The sequence below is a fragment of the Phascolarctos cinereus genome, unplaced genomic scaffold, assembly GCF_003287225.1.
Source record: "Phascolarctos cinereus isolate Bilbo 61053 unplaced genomic scaffold, phaCin_HiC Scaffold_4;HRSCAF=312, whole genome shotgun sequence".
Lineage (NCBI taxonomy): Eukaryota > Metazoa > Chordata > Mammalia > Diprotodontia > Phascolarctidae > Phascolarctos > Phascolarctos cinereus.
Window position 1 is genome coordinate 261,841,695 of NW_027555847.1, and position 18,094 is coordinate 261,859,788.

General features: G+C 36.5%; 1 protein-coding gene and 1 pseudogene across 1 annotated transcript in view; both read left to right on the forward strand.

Annotated features, from left to right (window-relative positions):
• PRPSAP2 (phosphoribosyl pyrophosphate synthetase associated protein 2) overlaps nt 1-18,094 on the forward strand; it is a 71,191-nt gene that overhangs the window by 39,696 nt on the left and 13,401 nt on the right. The window contains exons 8-10 of the mRNA XM_021004595.2: nt 831-886; nt 6,694-6,842; nt 17,269-17,339. Of these exons, the coding sequence (XP_020860254.1) occupies nt 831-886; nt 6,694-6,842; nt 17,269-17,339 (276 nt within the window). The remainder of the gene's footprint in view (nt 1-830; nt 887-6,693; nt 6,843-17,268; nt 17,340-18,094) is intronic.
• LOC110220550 (small ribosomal subunit protein eS7 pseudogene) lies at nt 11,404-12,041 on the forward strand (annotated as a pseudogene).

An 18,094-nucleotide genomic window follows, 5' to 3' on the forward strand; every position in this document is an offset into this window, starting at 1 on the left:
GAAACTTTGAACTTAAACTAGGCTAGGCTATGAAAGGGGTATGGGGCTGTTAATAGAATATTTCTTCTCTTACATTATTTTCCTCTGCACTCCTGCCTCCCCATGTTTCACAGTTGTCTTGCATCTTTCGTGTTTCCTAGTCACCAGTGGGAAGTTGTTTGTTTCTTTAGGGAATAACTTGGAGGGGCATTTAGTCTTCTGTTTCTTTCCAGTCTTTATTCTTAGTCTTTCCTGACTTTCTGTTTCCCAGTTGCTGGATGATATAGAAAGGAACCTTTTGTCTATGGGAATTTTTGGTTGTCAGGATGCAAGAAAATTGTTATTATCACAAGACCACTTTCCTCCTACAGAAAATGAGTGATTTTTACAAATGACCCACCTTTTCATCCTGCTTTTAAATTATTATTATTAGTAGTAGAAAGGAACTAAATTTGCAAGAATTGAATCGCAAAATAAGATAATAAAGTGTGATTTTTGGCGTGAGTGGGGAATTACTATAATTGGTTTAAAATATTTTGCATTGAACTAGAGCAGCATATTTTTTGCAATTCCATTTACCAATTGTTTTACTACTTCTGAATTTGAGAATATGGTGGTTTTTTTTTTTTAAAAAAGATGGTTTTAAATGTAGGGCTTTTTTCAGGTAAAAATTTTCTTCATTTACAAAAGAGAAAATGCGTTTTAAATGTTTACATTCCTGAGGATACTTAGTGAAGCTTTAAGTAATAAGATAGCATCCTTTATTCATTTTTATTGATTGCTGAGATGTTAGCTTGAACAAATCAGTAATTGACATGGCAGTAAACAATGAAATCTGTTATTTGCCACAGATCCCAGATTACAGGAATGCAGTGATTGTAGCCAAATCACCAGCTTCAGCCAAGAGGTAGGTAGGATCTTCTAATTTCTCTTAAGGGAGATATTAACCGTACACATAGAATGGTATGCTAATTACTTGGGATGAAATAAAATAATTAAATTTGTTGACTTGTATTTTTAAAAAAACCTTTCAGTATACAGTAGATCCTCCTTTTGCTATAATCAGTTGTTTTACATGAATTAGCATCAAGTCAACAGAATTTGGGCATCTTTTCTTTAATCCTTCATCATAAAATGACATTTAGCATATTGGATGTGTAACATACCTTTGAACAATCCATTTTTCTAGGTCTGTCCTATAGGTTTTCAATGAGATTCAAGTGTTTCCAGGCCATTGAAGTATGTTTATCTCCATCTTTTGGATGACTTTATTAATCTTTCTTTAAATGTAGCATAGGTCAAAGTCACGTCATATTCCATCTCTATTTGGGATTTTTGGTGATTTTTGAGCAATTCTGTTTCTTAATATATCAATATTATTTATCAAAGTTCATTATTCCCTCAATGGGTACAAGACTTGCAGGACTGCTTGCAGGGAAAAAATTCTCCCAATTGTTTTTGGGGGCAGGGGTGGCAAAAGGGAGCATGCAGATATTTTGTGGTCTGATGAAGATAACCCAGATCTAACAGGCTCACCTGGACTTCTTTTGTCATTTGTTTTGATATAACCCTGAAATGAAAAAGTGAATTTCATCAGTAAACATGGCCATTTCTCAACCTTCAATACCCTGGTCTTTGTGTTATCTTGCTCATGACAAATGTTTCTTTCATTCTCCCTTCCCCCCCAATAAGAGAGCCCACTCTCCCCTTTTCTCTTACTGTTTTTCCAACGTCAAGATGTCTGTGCCATACTCTAGAGGAATCAATATTGAGCTTTGCTCGTTTTCCAATAATTAATTAGATTCACACAATAGTAGTTTGTCAGCCCTTGGCATTGTTTTTGTTTGTTTGTTTGTTTGTTTTAAATGGCCTTTTCATTTGTGTTTCAGTGAAATTGATCCTGTTCCTTGTGGGCTTGAGTGATACTTGAGGTATTTGAGTTCCCCACATTATCAGTGACTGCAGTATCGCTAACAGTCGTTGAAGTGAGCCCTTTAAAAAAGCTACAACTTTTGCATGTTTCTTTGGAGAAACATTTCATTCTTAGAACTAATTAAAAACATAACAAGAAGAATTAAACACATGCATATGACATGGAATGCGGCACCCTACTAAAAAATAATTAACTAAAGCTGGGAAAGCCATCTTGATTCACTTTCATCTGGTCAAGGTCAAATGTTTAGAGTCAGACTAGTATCAGTAGAAGTGAATAGGGGACAACTAGATGGCACAGTAGATAAAGCTCTGGCCTTGAAGTCAGGAGGATGGGAATTCAAATCCAGCCATAGACACTTGACACTTAGTAGCTATGTGACCCTGGGCAACTCACTTAACCCCGTTCTCCTCACCAAAAAAAAAGCAAAAAAAAAAAAGACGTGAATAAGCATTTATATAATACCTGCAATGTGCCTGGCACTGTGCTGAGTGCTTTACAGATATTCTTATTTGAACCTTTACAGCAACGCTTTGAAGTAGGTGCTTTTATTATCCCCATTTTACAATTGAGGAAACTGAGGTAAATAGAGATTAAGTGACTTGCTCAAGATCACACAGTTAATAAGTGTCTAAGTCTGGATTTGAACTCAGGTTTTACTGATTCCAGGCACAGCACTTTATCAGGCCATGCATGCTGTAACAACCGTGTAAAAATTGTTTATTCCAAGTAATTTACACACAATTGTGTCTTACTGTTTTAAGGATCAAGATGATAGGCTCTAAACCTTGGCATTTAAAGCATTTGACATACTTGATTTTTTAAGTGTCTTTTCTTTCACTTGACTTAATTAGTAGAAATATGTCTGACAATGCACATGCTTATTTATGTTATTAGAAAGTGTACAAAATGAGAAGCTGAAGCATACATGTTTATATAGAGGCCAGAAGTCTTTCTAGTGATAATTAAAGGGTCTTGTATTCATTTTAGGTTTAACCAATAGTATCTAATTTCTAGCAGGATACTTAAGCTTTCTATTTTAATTTAGTAGTAATGCTGCAGATGCTAATGGCAGGCTAAAAAAAAGTAAAACCACCAATATGGAAAGAGAGAGAAAAGGAGTTTTAGTGTGTTGATTTTTTTTCTTTTGGAAATGCTTTTAATTATCTTATAGTTAAATGTTTCCTTTGCCCTGAAACTTTGCACTATTAACATTTATGATGGAGTATAAATAAATAAGTCAAATTAACTTTTGATCCTAACCATGTTTAGTTACTAAGTGCCAAAAAGGAGTTTCAGATCCTAAGGACATATCAGTATTCTAGTATGAGTCCACCAAATTACTTCAGATTACAAATAGTTGAGTATATTTCTGGCATCTTCTTTCTACTGCCTTTCTTATCCGAATAGGTCTCCTTATAACTTCGCCTATAGCAAATAGAAGTAATTCATACTATAAGGTTTACATAGTACGTTACTCTTAGTAATTTCCCAGAACAGTATGGCATAGTGGAAAGAGTACTTGACTTGGAATCAGAGGCCTTAAGTCCAAATTCTGGCTTTGCTTTTGACTACCTCTATAAATTTGGGCAAATAATTTAAGCTCTAGTGTTTCGTTTCCTTCCTTATAAAATGAGAGAATTACTTTAACATCACACTCATTAAGATATAGATTCTTTTCATCTTTTTACTTTATTGATCCCTGCTGAGCATAAAGTAGAGCTTGTAAATAAGCTCATAAGACCTTTGCTTCAAAGTTATTGTGCAATATTAATAACAATTTCAGTTACAAATTTTTTGGAAGATTTTGGGGGGGGCATTATTTCACTGCTGGCTTCAGACTAGGCTGGGAGCTGGATCTGAAACCCTACTCCTTGTGTCAGAACCACACAGCTGCTGCCTGCTTCTTCACATCTTAGGGCTTCTCACCTTGCCTTGACCTGTGTACTCTACTCCCAAACCTGCCCCAACTCAGCTGCAGGTTCCTTCCTCAGTGAATGGAACTTGTGTCCCAACACTGGATAATGAATGACAAATGCCAGTTGGCATATGTTCCTGCTCTTTGCATAAGGTCAGGTCCTTCTGTGCTAGATCTGGGAACTTTTCTTTCCTTGGTACACAACTGTGGGCAGGTCTGCATTAAGTTCCTGGGCTGGAAGGCTCCCCAAATCTAGTGCTCCCAGACCTCTCTATTTTTCCTTATGCTGGTCTAGTCAGGAAAAATGTGTCTTGATTTTTTTTTCCTTGGATTTAGTCAGATCTGGCCTTTGGTAGGTTTCTTGAATCTTTCAAGAGTAGTTTTGGGGAAGAATTCAACTGTAAAACTTCTTCCACTCAGTCATCTTGCCTGGTCTCCTCAATTCCTATCTTTTTTCATTATTTCCCTTGATATTATAGGTCTTTTCTACTTCCAAATGAATTTTATTATTTTATTTAGCTCTATAAAGTCTACCTTTGCTAGTTTGATTTATATAACACTAAATCTGTAAATAAACTTCAGTAGCATTAGTTTCTTTAAGCATTTTTAATTGACTGTGTATAGTTATTGACTGTACTTTGGTATACAGAAATGCTACTGATTTTTGCAGGTTTTTTCCATAACCTGCTTCTTTGTTGAAGCTATTAATTGTCTCAGTATCTTGGAAAATTCCTGGGATATTCTAGGTAAATCATAATATCATCAGCAAATAAGTACAGTTTCATCTCCTCTGCCTTTCTTTATATCTTTGATTTTTTCTTCTCATTTTCTTTTTTAAAATAAGTTTCAATTTTTTTCATCATCAGTTCCTCATTCCCCCATATCTTCTCTCCCCATTTCAGATAACATACATTCCATACAACAAATTGTATTTTTTTAATGACAAAAGCAATTTTTAAAATTGACTTAATTGATACGGTACATTAGAAAAAAGTCTAAAAACATGAGCAGTGTATGACACCTCTGCAAAAGGGTGGGAATGTCTTCTCATATCTCTTTAAGTCATGCTTGTTCTTTATAATTTTGCAACATTTACTTTTGGGGTGGGGGGGTTTGATATCTTTCTGTTTACTTTATTAAAATCATTTTGCAGTTTTTTTGGCTCAACATACTGCACTCTATATCAGTTCATGTAAATCTTTCCATCCTCTGTATCCATCCCATCCATCATTTCTTACAGTAAGGTATCATTCTATAACTGTGGTAATTGTGGTACATTTATGTACCATAATTTATTCAGCCATCCTCTAATCAATGGGAGTATACTTTTGTTTCCAAATCTTTGCTGTCACAAAAAGTGCTGCTATAAATATTTTGGCATATATGTGGGCTCTCTATCAGTGAGTGGCTTCCTTGGGTTATAAGCCTAGTAATGGAATCTCTGGGTCAGAGAGTATGGGCATTTTAGTCAGTGTTTATTTGCATAATTCCAAATTGCTTTCCAAAATGGTTGAACTGATTCACAACTCCACCAGCACTAGTGTGCTTATCTCCATACAACCTCTTCAACACTGTTTCTTTTTAGAATATGTTGGAGAATATGAGTAAGATGTTAGTTTAAGCCTAATTGAGGCAGTTAGCTAGTGCAATGGATAAAGTGTTAGACCTGGAGTCACAGAGATATGAGTGTAAATCTGATCTTAAGACACTAGCTGATGAGAAATGACAAGCAGGATGATTTCAGAAAAACCTGGGAAGATGTCTGTGAATTGACGCAGAGTAAAGTGAGCAGAACCAGGAGATCATTGTACGTAGTAACAGCAATATTGTAATGATGGTCAACTATGAAAGACTTAGCTATTCTCTTCAGTACAGTGATCTAAGACAATTCCAAAGGAATCATAATGAAAAATGTCTACCTCCGGAGAGAGAACTGATGAATTCTGAGTGCGAATTGATGTATAGTTTTTTAAACTTTATTTTTCTTGCTTTTTTTGCAGCGTGGCTAATATGGAGATATGTTTTGCATGATTCTACAAGAATAATTGATATATTGCTTGCCTTCTCAGTGGGTGAGAGGGGGAGAGAATTTGAAACTCAAAATTTTCTTTAGAAGAATGTTTAAAAATAAATAATAATTTTGAGTGAAAAACATAGTAAATCTGACAGTTGGTCATTAAAAAAAACAACTTGAGAGTTACAGAAAGTAGACATTTCTTTATGTGAAAATTCTTTTTTACCTTTGTACCCTCTGGTCAGCGTCCCCATCCTTTATACCTTTGCTTTCTGCTAGTTTGTTTGTTTGTTGTTGTTTGGTTTTCTTTTGTTTGTGTTTTTTGGTTTGTTTTTTTGTTTGTGTTTTGGGGGCTAGGCAGTGGGGTTAAGTGACTTCCCCAGGGTCACACAGCTAGTAAGTGTTATACGTCTGAGGTCAGAACTGAACTCAGATCTTCCCGACTCCAGGGCCTGTGCTGTATCCACTGCGCCACCTAGCTGCCCCTGCTAGTTTTTTATGATTTTTTAAAAATGCATTTTCAGGGGTAGGGGTGGGGGAGAAGACACTAGCAAGTCCCTTGACCTGTCTCCCCCCATTTCCTCATCTGTGAAATGGTGATGAAAATAGTAGAACCTAATCTGTAAAATGGGGATAATAATTGCCTCTACTTCCTATGGTGGTTGTGAATATAAAAATGAGATAATATTTGTAGAGTGCTTTGCAAACCTTAAAGATATATGTATATGTATATTTATATGCTAGTTCATTTTCTATAAAAATGAAAATAATGCTTTTCTTCCTTAAACCTTAGCAGAAAATAGGCTGGTGCTGAGTCACATTACATTTATTTTTACTGTTTGCTTTTAGGGCACAGTCCTTTGCTGAAAGACTGAGATTAGGAATTGCTGTGATTCATGGGGAAGCTCAGGATGCTGAGTCTGATTTGGTAGATGGGAGACATTCCCCACCTACAGTTAAAAACGTAGCTGCTATACATCCCAGTCTGGAGATTCCCAGTAAGTCCAAATACTTCTTTGTCTAGCCTATTGTTTGCTAAGGGAGAGTTCCTTCTCACCCTTTTTTCTTAGTAATTCATTTTTTCTTTTCAAGGAAAAGCTGTATAAAAACATTTTTATTCCCAAATCAATGCATATTTATTGCTTAATGCTTACTTTGTGACTATCATTGTGGGAAGGGTACAAAAATGAATACCGTGTTTTCCCTACTTTTGAGTACCTAATTTAGCCCAGAAGAAAAGGTTTTATTTATACAGTTCACACTAAAGGAAAATTTAAAGCAATATATTCATATTGTTACTGACTGGGTGACATACATATATACATATATATGTATATATAGTTTAACCTATATGTATCAGAGAAAGTAAGAGAATAAAAAACTCTCTTGGGATTAAATAGTCAAGGAAGACTTTATTGAGGTGACTCATGTGGAAGAGCTCATTTCAAGGAATCATATGGGATTTAGATTAGCTAAGAGGAAGAGTGGGTGGAATAGCATGAGAAAAATGCTGCCTGTATTAAGAACAGAAGAAAAGACGCAAGGCTTCGTGTTAGGGAGCGTTAAGAGGAAGATTCATATTGTATCAAATCATGGAGGATGTTGAATACCAAGGAGTTTAGATTTCAAGTATCATCTTTTTCTTTGAGCTGTTGAAAGCATGGAGACATGTTGATTTGGTCCTGTATAAATATATGCTCTCTGATCACAATTGGACCTTGACTGTTTATTTCATGGCAGTCCTTCTATCCATCTCCCGTTCTTTGGCACACTCCACACCATAGGCTGTTCAAACTTTCTCAAGCCCTCAACTGTTTTTTTTCTCAACAAATGACCTGGCCCCCTACTTTACTGAATAGTTTTAGACTTTTTCTCCACTCTGCCAACACCTCACTATATCTCTGTGACTTTACTCATCCTTCTCACCTTCCACTTGTTACATGGACCTGGAGAAGGTCAGGAAACCATGCTGATTGAGCCCTCATTGCAGTAAGGCAGTCCTGCTATCTTGCTATCACTGTCTCCTTCTTCATAGCAGCTATTCCTGTCTTTTCTTCTCAAGCCTTCCATGCCTTTACCTCTCCAGAGTCTCTCAGCTGAGGGCCTTACTTGACCTTTTCCCTGTAAAAATTGAGGCCATTTACTAAAAGCTCCCAGTTCTTCCTTTCTCTCATCTCAAGTCATTTAGACTTCTTTCCACACTTTTCCCTCCTTCATTGTAAAGGCTTTCTTGCCAAGGCCAACTACTCTGTGTACCCTTGATCTCATCCCCTGTTTTGTCCAGCAGATTATTCACTATCATTCCTATTCTCTCTTTCAGCCTCTTATCTACTACTCCTTTGTGCTTGCCTACAAACATGTGTTCTCCCTCCTTAAAAACCCTTCAGTACATCCTACCATACCCATTCATTAGCTATCGTCCTGTATCTCACTTTCCCTTCACAGCTAAACTCCTTGAGAAAGCTGTCTTCTCTAGGTGCTACTGCTTCCTCTCCTTAACTTTTTTCTAATCCTTTTACAATCTGGCTTGTGACCTCATTATTCAACTGAAATTGCTTTCTCCATAGTTACTACCAGTGATCTTTTTACTTAACTAAACCCCATTGCCTTTTTTTTATCCCTCATCCTTCTTGACTCTCAGGATCATTTGATACTTGATCTCTGTTTCCTCCTGGGTATACTTTCCTCTCATAATTTTTGTGACATTGCTCTCTCTTGGTTTTATGCTATTTCAATTGATTTCATCAGCTCCTATAGATTCAATTATCATCTCTAGGCAGGCAATATCCATATCTGTGTATACAGCCTAAGTCTCTCTCCTGAGCATTACCTTTTGGACACTTGGACCAGGTGTCCCACATACACCATGTCCAAAAACAATTAATTTTTGTTCTTGAAATTTCTCCACTCTCACCCCTGCCACCTCCTCCAAATTTTCCTGTTACTTTCAGAGTTACTACTATCTTCATAGTCATCCAGGCTTACAACCTTGGTATCATTCTGAACTCTTTACTCTTATGCTAAAATTCATATATAATAAATTGTCAGATCTTGATGTTTCTGTCTTTGCCATATTCCTTATGTACATTTCTTCTCCACTTACATAGCTACCGTACTTGTTAGGGCCCTCACCATCCTGATCTGGATTACTTGAGTAGCCTTTTAAATGGTTTCCCTATCATGAAGTCTTTCCACCACAATAAATTCTCCACTTAGTTGCCAAAGTGATTTTCCTAAAATATATATCTAACTATGTCATCTCTCCTGCTCAAACTCCACTGGTTTCCTGTTACCTCCAGGATCAGATATAAAATCTTTTGTATGATGTTTAAATCCCTTTACAACCTGGCCCTATTCTACGTTTCCAGTCTTCTTAAACCTAACTCCCAAGTACTCCTTACTCCCCTAACATATGCTGCAGTTCAGCTACACTCACCTACTTGTAGTTCCTTAAATTACAAAAGTTTCTCTGACTTTGGCTGTCAGTCATTCTTAGAGTGCTCTCACTCCTCACTTCTGTTTCTTAGGATTCTGGATTTTTTAGGACTCAATTCAGATGTTACCTCCTGTAAGTAGCCTTTCACCCATTTCCCTCCCCTCCCCTCCCCATCCCCATCCCTGTCCGCGTCCCGTTCGCCTCTGTTCTGAATCTGTTAAATGAGCTGGAGAAGGAAATGGCAAACCATTCCATTATCTTGGTCAAGAAAATCCCAAATAGGGTCACAAGGAATCAGACACAACTGAACAAAAATAACAAACCCGATTTCACATTTCTTAAGAGGGTTTAGTCAAATATAATAGGACTTTAATAAGTATTAATGAGTAGAGAAATATGAAATGTTGAATTTTTCAATTCTTTTTAGGGTTGAACTGAATAAGTGGCTATTACAGGTTATTAGAAGGAGGAGTGACATGACTAATGTGATGTTGAGGAAGCTATCTGGAACTACTGTATAGAGTAAATTAGAATGAGGCAAAGACACCAGAAACAAGAATGTTGTTGGAATTCAGGTGTGAGGTAGTGAGGGCTTGGACTGAGGGTAGTAGCTCTACATATGAAGAGATAAGTCTGAGAGAAATTCTGATAGTAAGAGAAGGCTTAATGGTTTTTTAGGTGTGGAGGATAAAGTGGGTTTAGACGACAGGGCTCAAACATGAATTCAGGAGATCTGACAGTTTCATGTAGTAGTGGTCTTTCACTTCTGGCTTTCAAAACTTTTTATGATTTCATTTTGCATTTATTTTGAAATACTTAATGTCTCTAGGTCAGTGCTCTTGGCTATTCAACTTTTATTTGGTTGAGCCAGCTTTTTTGAGAATCATCTAGTTATAGGATACATTCGATGTTTTTTCATCAAGGTGTACAACAGGGCAGGTGGCTATTAAGCATATACCTACTTTTAATATCATAGAATCACAAATGTAAAGCTAGAAGTGACCCCAGAAGCCGTATAGTTCATCCCCTTCATTCTACTATCAAGGACACTGAGAGACATGTAGGTTTAGAAGATCTTAGTTTGAGTTCTGCCTTAGACACTTACTAGCTAGGCAAGTTTCTAAACAAAGAGATTAACGTAACCTCAGCCAAAATTTCCTTATTTGTAAAACAGAGATAATAGTGATAGCACCAACCTCACAGGGTTGTTGTAAGCATCAAATTAGATAACATGTGAAGCTGCTTTGCAAATTGTAAAAATACTATATAAATGTTAGCTATTGTTATAATTATCATTATATTATATATGGAGCTAGAAGGCACCTCATAGGCCATCTAGTCAAATACCCTCTTTTTTATTATGAATTCGAAAAACAGCAGACATGAGCATTTTTATTTACAAAGAATAGAAAGAGGAGATTGTATTTAAAGCTGAATTTCTATTAAAAGGTTTTAAAAATATATGTTTATCGGATATTACCCACACTGCTCTGCTTGTCTAGATCATCTTCTATACTTCTAGTGTTTTCTGTGATTCTTTTGAATATTTCATTGAGTCCCTTTTCCCTTTTCTTTTGACATCCTTATCATTATCTCCCCCCCAACAATTCTTTTCCTGCCCCCATCCTTCAAATGAAAGCCCTCCTTTGTAATAAATCACTATTATCAGGTAAAACATATGCCCATGTGGTCATCTGTGAAAGTATAAGTCTCATTCTGCACCTACAGTTCATCACCTCTGTATCAAGAAGTAGAAAGTATTCTTTATCATCAGTCTTCTGGGGTCATGATGAATTATTAGAGTACTTAATACTTTCAAATTGTTTGGTTTTATTTATTTATTTTTTGCGATACTGTAGTCATTGTATTACTTGTTTTCTTAGTTCTCGTTTCACTTTACATTATAATATAGGACAGGGAAATAGGTTGTCCAGTAATAGTCACGAGGAGTGGGAGGAGGAGGGTCTCTCTCTTAGTCATTGCTGGCAAGATTCTTGCCAGAGTCCTCCTTAATAGGCTGATCCTTTACCTGGAAGATGGTCATCTACCTGAGAGCCAGTATGGCTTCAGAAAGGGCTAAGGAACAGTCTAGTATAATGTTTGCTGCTTCCTAGGCCAGCTCCAATTGAGACGGTGCCATGTTTAGCTCTAGCACCAAGATCGTGAAGCCCAATGGTGAGAAGCCAGACAAGTTCGAGTCTGGCATTTCACAGCTCTATCGGAGTTGGAGATGAACTCTGACTTAAAGGCTCAATTAAGAGAACTGAATATCACAGCAGCTAAGGAAATTGAAGTTGGTGGTGGCAGAAAAAACTATTATCATTTTTGTTCTAGTACCTCAGCTAAAATCTTTTCAGAAGATCCAAGAATGACTAGTTTGTGAATTGGAGAAAAAATTCAGTTGTAAACATGTGGTCTTTAATTGCTCAGAGGAGAATTCTTCTTAAGCCAACAAGAAAAGGCCATACAAAAAATAAGCAGAAGTGTCCCAGGAACCATACTCTGGCTGCTGTGCATGATGCAATCCTTGAAGACCTTGTCTTTCCATGTGAAATTGTTGGCAAGAGAATCCGTGTGAAACTAGATGGCAGCAGACTCATAAAGGTCCATTTGGATAAAGCACAGCGGAACAATGTGAAGCACAAGATAGAAACATTTTCTGGCGTTTATAAGAAGCTGACAGGAAAAGATGTTAATTTTGAATTCCCAGAGTTCCAGCTGTAAATGCAGAAATGATTAAATAATGTCCATTGTTCATAAAGTGTGTGTGTGTGTGTGTGTGTGTGTGTGTGTGTGTGTGTGTGTGATGTTTGCTTCCTGGTAACACCAGGAGAAATGCCAGGAGCAGAATAGAGGTCTGTACACAGCGTTCATTGATCTGACCATGGCTTTTGATAACCATCAGTCATGAGGGATTGTGGAAGATCATGGCAAAATTTGGTTGCCCAGAAAAGTTGATCGGTATAGTATGCCAGTTCCATAATGGCGTGCTTGAGGGGGTTCTGGATGATGGACAATGCTATTGCACTTTCCCAGTTACCATTGGAGTGAAGCAGAACTGTGTGCTTGTTCCATGCTAGTTAGCATGTTGTTTTCAGCATTGTCAGATGCCTTCAGTGAAGACGAAAACGGCATCAAGGTCAGCTAGTGCGCTGATGGTAAATTATTTAACTTGAAAAAGCCAAGACTAAAGTGGCAGGAGAGTTGGTGCTCTACTCTTTGTTTGCAGATGTTTGTGTTCTCAGTGCAGCTTCTGAGGCTGAAATGCAACAGAGTATGTATTAATTCTCTGCTGCTTGTGCTAATTTTGGCCTGACAATTAACACCAAGAAGACAGAAGTTCTCCACCAGCCAGCACTACACCATCCATATGTGAAATCATCAATTAGCTCAGTGTTTGGGAGGCTCCAAAGAAAGGTGTGGGAGTGAAGGCAGGCACACATATGGAAGTCAGAAGTAGTGATACAAGGACACTTTCAAGGTCTCTCTGAAGAACTTTATAATCGATTGTGAGACATGAGATACACTGGTACAGGACCACCCAGCATAGTGTGCCTGTATCAAAAAAGGCACTGTGTTCTGTAGGCAAAGCAGAATTGCAGTAGCTCAAAAGAAATATAAGGTGCACAAATTTAGAGCCATTGCCACTCCAGATGTTCATAAGGACTATCATATGCCCAACCTGTGTTTGTTTCCAATTCTTTGCTATAACAAAGAAAGTGGCTAAAAGTGCTTTTGTATGTTTGGGCCCTTTCTTTTGGACTTTGATTTCTTTAGGGTTGTAATAATGGGTCAAAAGGTGTGCACAGTTTAGTGATTTTTTGGGGGTAGAGTTCCAGATTGATTTCCTGAATGGTTGGACCCATTCTCTGCTCCACCACAGTTGTATTTTTGAGCGTCTCCTTCTGTAACACCTCCAACAAGTATCTATTTTTCTTTTTTGTCACCTTTACTGATCTGAACTTCAAACTAATCTCCTCCCTTTGCAGTTGAGGAAACTCTGGTTCAGGAGATTAAGTGACAACAGGGAGTGTCAGGTGGAGTTTGAACCTGGATCCTCTGACTGCAGTTTCCATTGAGCAGAGTCACATAAGTAATAAGTGACAAAGATGAGATTCAAACTCAGATCTTCTTATTCTAGACTTTATCCTTTTTCCACTATTTATACTGTGTTGTGATCACTGAGCTGAGGTGCCTGAAAGAACCACTGAAAGAAGAGATTTATTTAAAGCAGCAGAATTGATGAGTCCAAAATCCTCAGGTGTTATAAGTAATATGAAACTATTCTTCCTTTTTGTACTACCAGAATTCTTTTATTTGCCTGCACAAAAATATGTTCTTAATGACTTCAGTTGAACATTCTAGACTAAAAGATATCTAGATTTATTTTCTTTTTCAACCTCAAATAGTTCCTTTTTTAGCTGTAGTAGCCTTAACTTAAAAACTGAAATGCAGATCCTCACATTCTAGATGTTGCATGGAAAAATTCAAGCCTTTTAGATCAGGTGCAGGAAACTTTAAAAAGGGGGGGGTTAAAATTTATTTAATTTTTTTAAATTACTATTAAAATAATTAATTTTTGTTAACGTATTTTAATACATTGGTGTCTTTTGTATTTTCTTCACTTAACTTCCCATCCTCTTCTCTCTCTCTCAGATAGCTATTCCTTATTACAAAGAATAAAAAAAGAAAGAAAATTCAACAAAATTAAATAATACGTCAGCCAAATCTGGCATTATACATATAGGTTTCCATACCCAGTCTCCTACTTCTGCAGAAAAGAGAGGGAGATAACATTCTCATTTCTTAGAGGCCAAGCTTAGTTATTGTAATTTCCTAGCATTTAATTTCAATTTTGTTTTATTCTTACATTTGTAATATTGTAGTCATAGTATGTATTGTTTTCCTACTTTTGCTTACTTCACTCTGCATTGGTTCATGTAGGGTATTTCATTCTTTTCTGTATTCATCATATTCATTGTTTCTTATAGTCCTGTGATAGTTCACTACATTCATGTACCACAATTTGTTTATCATTCCAAGGGTTGTGATTCTTAAAAGACTTCAGATGATTCAGGATATATCAGTCATTCATTCTTTCCTTTAGACAGCAAATATTTGTTAAGTGCCTTCTATTTTTCAGGCATTATTCTATACAAAGTCAAAAATTAAATAGCCTCTGCCCTTGTCAAGGAGCTTACATTCTATTGGGGGAAATATCGGCAGTCCGCAAGCATTTACTTGTGTAAAATGCTTGGTCTGTGTCCAGAACTGTACTAGACAATGGAGATATAAAGACAAAGCAAAATGGGGAAGAGACCAGCAGTTAGGGGAAACCAGGAAAAGCCTCTTGCAGAATTTGATTTTTGAATTGAGTTTTGATAAAGGCAAGTTATTCTTTGAGATGGAGCTGAGGTGAAGAAATCATTCTGGGCGTGGGAATAGTCAGTACAAAGGCACGGAGGTGATAGGTGGAGTTTCATGTATGAGGTTCAGCAAGATGGCTTGGCTGCAGCATACATGGAGGGGAATAATGCATAAGAAAATCAGAAGGACAGTAAGAAGCCAGATTGTGAAGAGCTTTAAATGCCCAAACAGAAGAGTTTTGTTTGATCCTAGAGATGATAAGGAGGCATTGGAGTTTATTAAATTAGGAGCTTGAGGTGATCAGACCTATGCGTTATCACTTTGGCAGCTTTTTGGAAGGTAGAATAGAGGAAAAGAGTCCAAGAGGTTTGATAAGGGCCAGGATAGTCCCCGTGTTGATGGAAATAAGGGGATGAATATGAGAGATCTGGAAAATGAAGTTGCAGTGTTTGTTAACTGATTATATATGTAAGGTAAATGAGAAGTTAGGAATAACAGTAAGGTTGCGAACTTGGTTTGTTGAGAGCCTTCCACAATTACAGGGAAGTTTGGAGATGAGGTTATTTTGGGGTTTGGCGAGCCTGTGAGTTCTATTTTGAACATTTTAGATTTGAGATATCCGTAGGACATCTGGTTCAAAATGTTGCATACACAGTTGTTGATGATACAAGATTGGAGCTCACTAGAAAGATTATGACAATATATATAGATCTGCAAAATTAGAGGTGATTATTGAGTCCATGGGAAGTGATGAGGGTAATTGAGGAACAGAATACAGAAAAAGAAAATGAGGATCTGGAACAGAATCTTGGGACAACAGATAGAAATCCAGTAAAAGAGCTAAGAAGGCATGGTCAGACATGTTAAAAAAAAAAGCAGTATGGCAAAAAACAAGAGGAATTATCTAGCAGTTGGTCAGAAGCTTCAAGAGGTTGAGAAATGTAAAGATTGAGAAAAGACCATTAAATTTGTCAATTAAGAGCTTATTGGTAAATTGCTAACTGTGGAGTTTCATCTGAATGATAAGGTCAGAAATGAGATTATAGAAAGTTGAGGAGAAAATGAAAAGAGACATGAGAAGGAGCGGCAAAGTCAGGTTTTTAAAAGTTGAGAGAGTTTTTATATGTAGCCACGAAGACATTGGTAGATAGGGAGAAACAGTTAAAGAGATTGGGGATATGGTTATAGTGGAAGGCAATCTAATAGAGAAGATAAGAGGAAATGGGTTTGATAGTACATGTAGATGGAGTGTTGTTCTGTCGTTTCAGTTGTGTTTGACTCCGTGACCCCTACTTGGCGCTTTCTTGGTAGAGATACTAGAGTAGTTTGCCATTTCCTTCTCTAGCTCATTTTACAGATGAGGAAACTGAAGCAAACAGGGTTAAGTGACTTGCCCAGGGTCACACAACTAGTAGGTATCTGAGGCCAGATTTGAAGGAAGACAAGTTCCCCTAACTCCAGGGCAAGCACTCTGTTTACTACACCACTTAGCCATCCTGTGGAGGGGTAGGCTTTGGCAAGATGAATGGCCATCAGAGACTTTAGGGAAGGAAGAGGTAGTGGAGGATTTTGTCCAGAGGGTGTAAAATAAAGAAAAGGAAAGAAGAGAGAGTTTATGATGAATAGCCTCAATTTTTATTTTATTTTATATTTGGTGGAACATAAGGCTAGATCTTTAGCTGAGAAGAACATAGGGGAAGGAAATGTGGTAGGAGGTTTGAGGAAGGAAGATAATGTTGGAATAGCCACTATGGTGAGTCAGGTAGAAAATCAATTAGAGAAAAGAATAAAGAAATAGAAAATATATACTTGTTTAAATCAATCTATAAATAATTATAACCATGTCTTTTTGATGCTTAATAAAAGTGCTTTTCTTTTCATACATTGCCAAATGGTTTTTTTAAAGCAAAAATAATATTTTCATGTCAGTTAAGCAAATTTATGATGTATATAGTAAATGATAAGTACATTTTAAGTACAGGGCTGGGATTAAAAAACTGTGGCGAAACCCTTGTTGTAAGAACATATTTATAGCAGTATGCAAATCTCAGCTTAATTCAACTTTTGAAATAATTTTGTATCCTTTTTAATTTGCTGGGCCACTAGTTAAGTCAATGAACACAGGAAAAAATCACTCTTTATCTGTGGTCTTCAGTTTCTTCTAACAGTTTTGTTAAGATTTGATCTTGGTTTATTTCTTTTAAAAAGTTACATTTTCTTATGCTGTGTCAGAAAAATAACTTTTGGAACTTTGCATCTAAAAACCTGAATTAAAAGAATGAGTATTAAATTAGTATTTCTGGGTTGTTTAAGATTTTTCCTTATTCTAATAACATCTGTCGTGAGATATGGACAGATGGATAGATGGATGGATGGATGTATTAGTTGATGTTCTCAGCAAAAAATTCAAATGCCATAAAATGTGGGGATTTTGATAGTTTATTGTACCATTTCTACCATTACTTATTTCCTTTTGTGAAATTGAAATTCTGATAAGAAAGGAAATCTAAATTTTTAATTGCACAAAAAAATTCTTGAGGAAAGCTTAACATTTGTGGATCACTGTTTCTTGTTTTTTCCTTAAGTTCTGCTTTTAATTCTTGATTTTATTCTTTTATCAGTGTTGATTCCAAAAGAAAAGCCACCCATCACTGTTGTTGGCGATGTAGGAGGAAGAATAGCCATTATTGTGGTATGTGGACAAAGGCCCTTTATAATTTAAATTTTTTAGAAATAAATATGATTGCCATAAAGAGTTAAAGATTATATCTATGCATAATAGATTTGCCTAATTCAATATTACATGCATCATATTTCATTAAAGTCCTACACCAAGTGCCTTATTGAGTATTGTAGGTAACCTTGGGTTACTCAAGCTATTCTGTTGTGGCATAGACTTTGGCAAGTCTTACCAAGCTAGAAAAGCTTAAAGCAAGGACCCAGTGATGGGTTTGTAAGTGTGTGGTCTGAGATCTAGCCCAGATAAATTTGAGGAGGCTCATCACTCATCACTGAATGTAGAAATTTTTTGGCCGTACTAACATAAGAAAGCCATCTATTAAGTAATAAAAGGATTGCAATTAATAAAGGGAATATCCACAGTGATGAAGTTACTAATCCTTATATTGTTGAAGTATAAGTACATAAAATAGGCAGGAAATGAGAGAGAAGTTGCTGTAGGAATGTTACTAACACTACTAAATCCTACGAGTAAATAAAACGCAGATGACAGTTATCTGAAAAATCTAGAGCTCTGTAAAAACTGCCTTTCCCCATAAAACCCTTCTCAATTCAACATTATTCATTAAGGACAACCTCAAAATATTTTCTGAAACTTTTGTTTGTATAAGAAGAATAATTCAACCTTAATGCTAGCTGCTGCTGGATTAATGTTTTGTTTTGGTGGTAATATGGAGTCTGAATTTTTTAGTTTCCAAGTAACTGTGA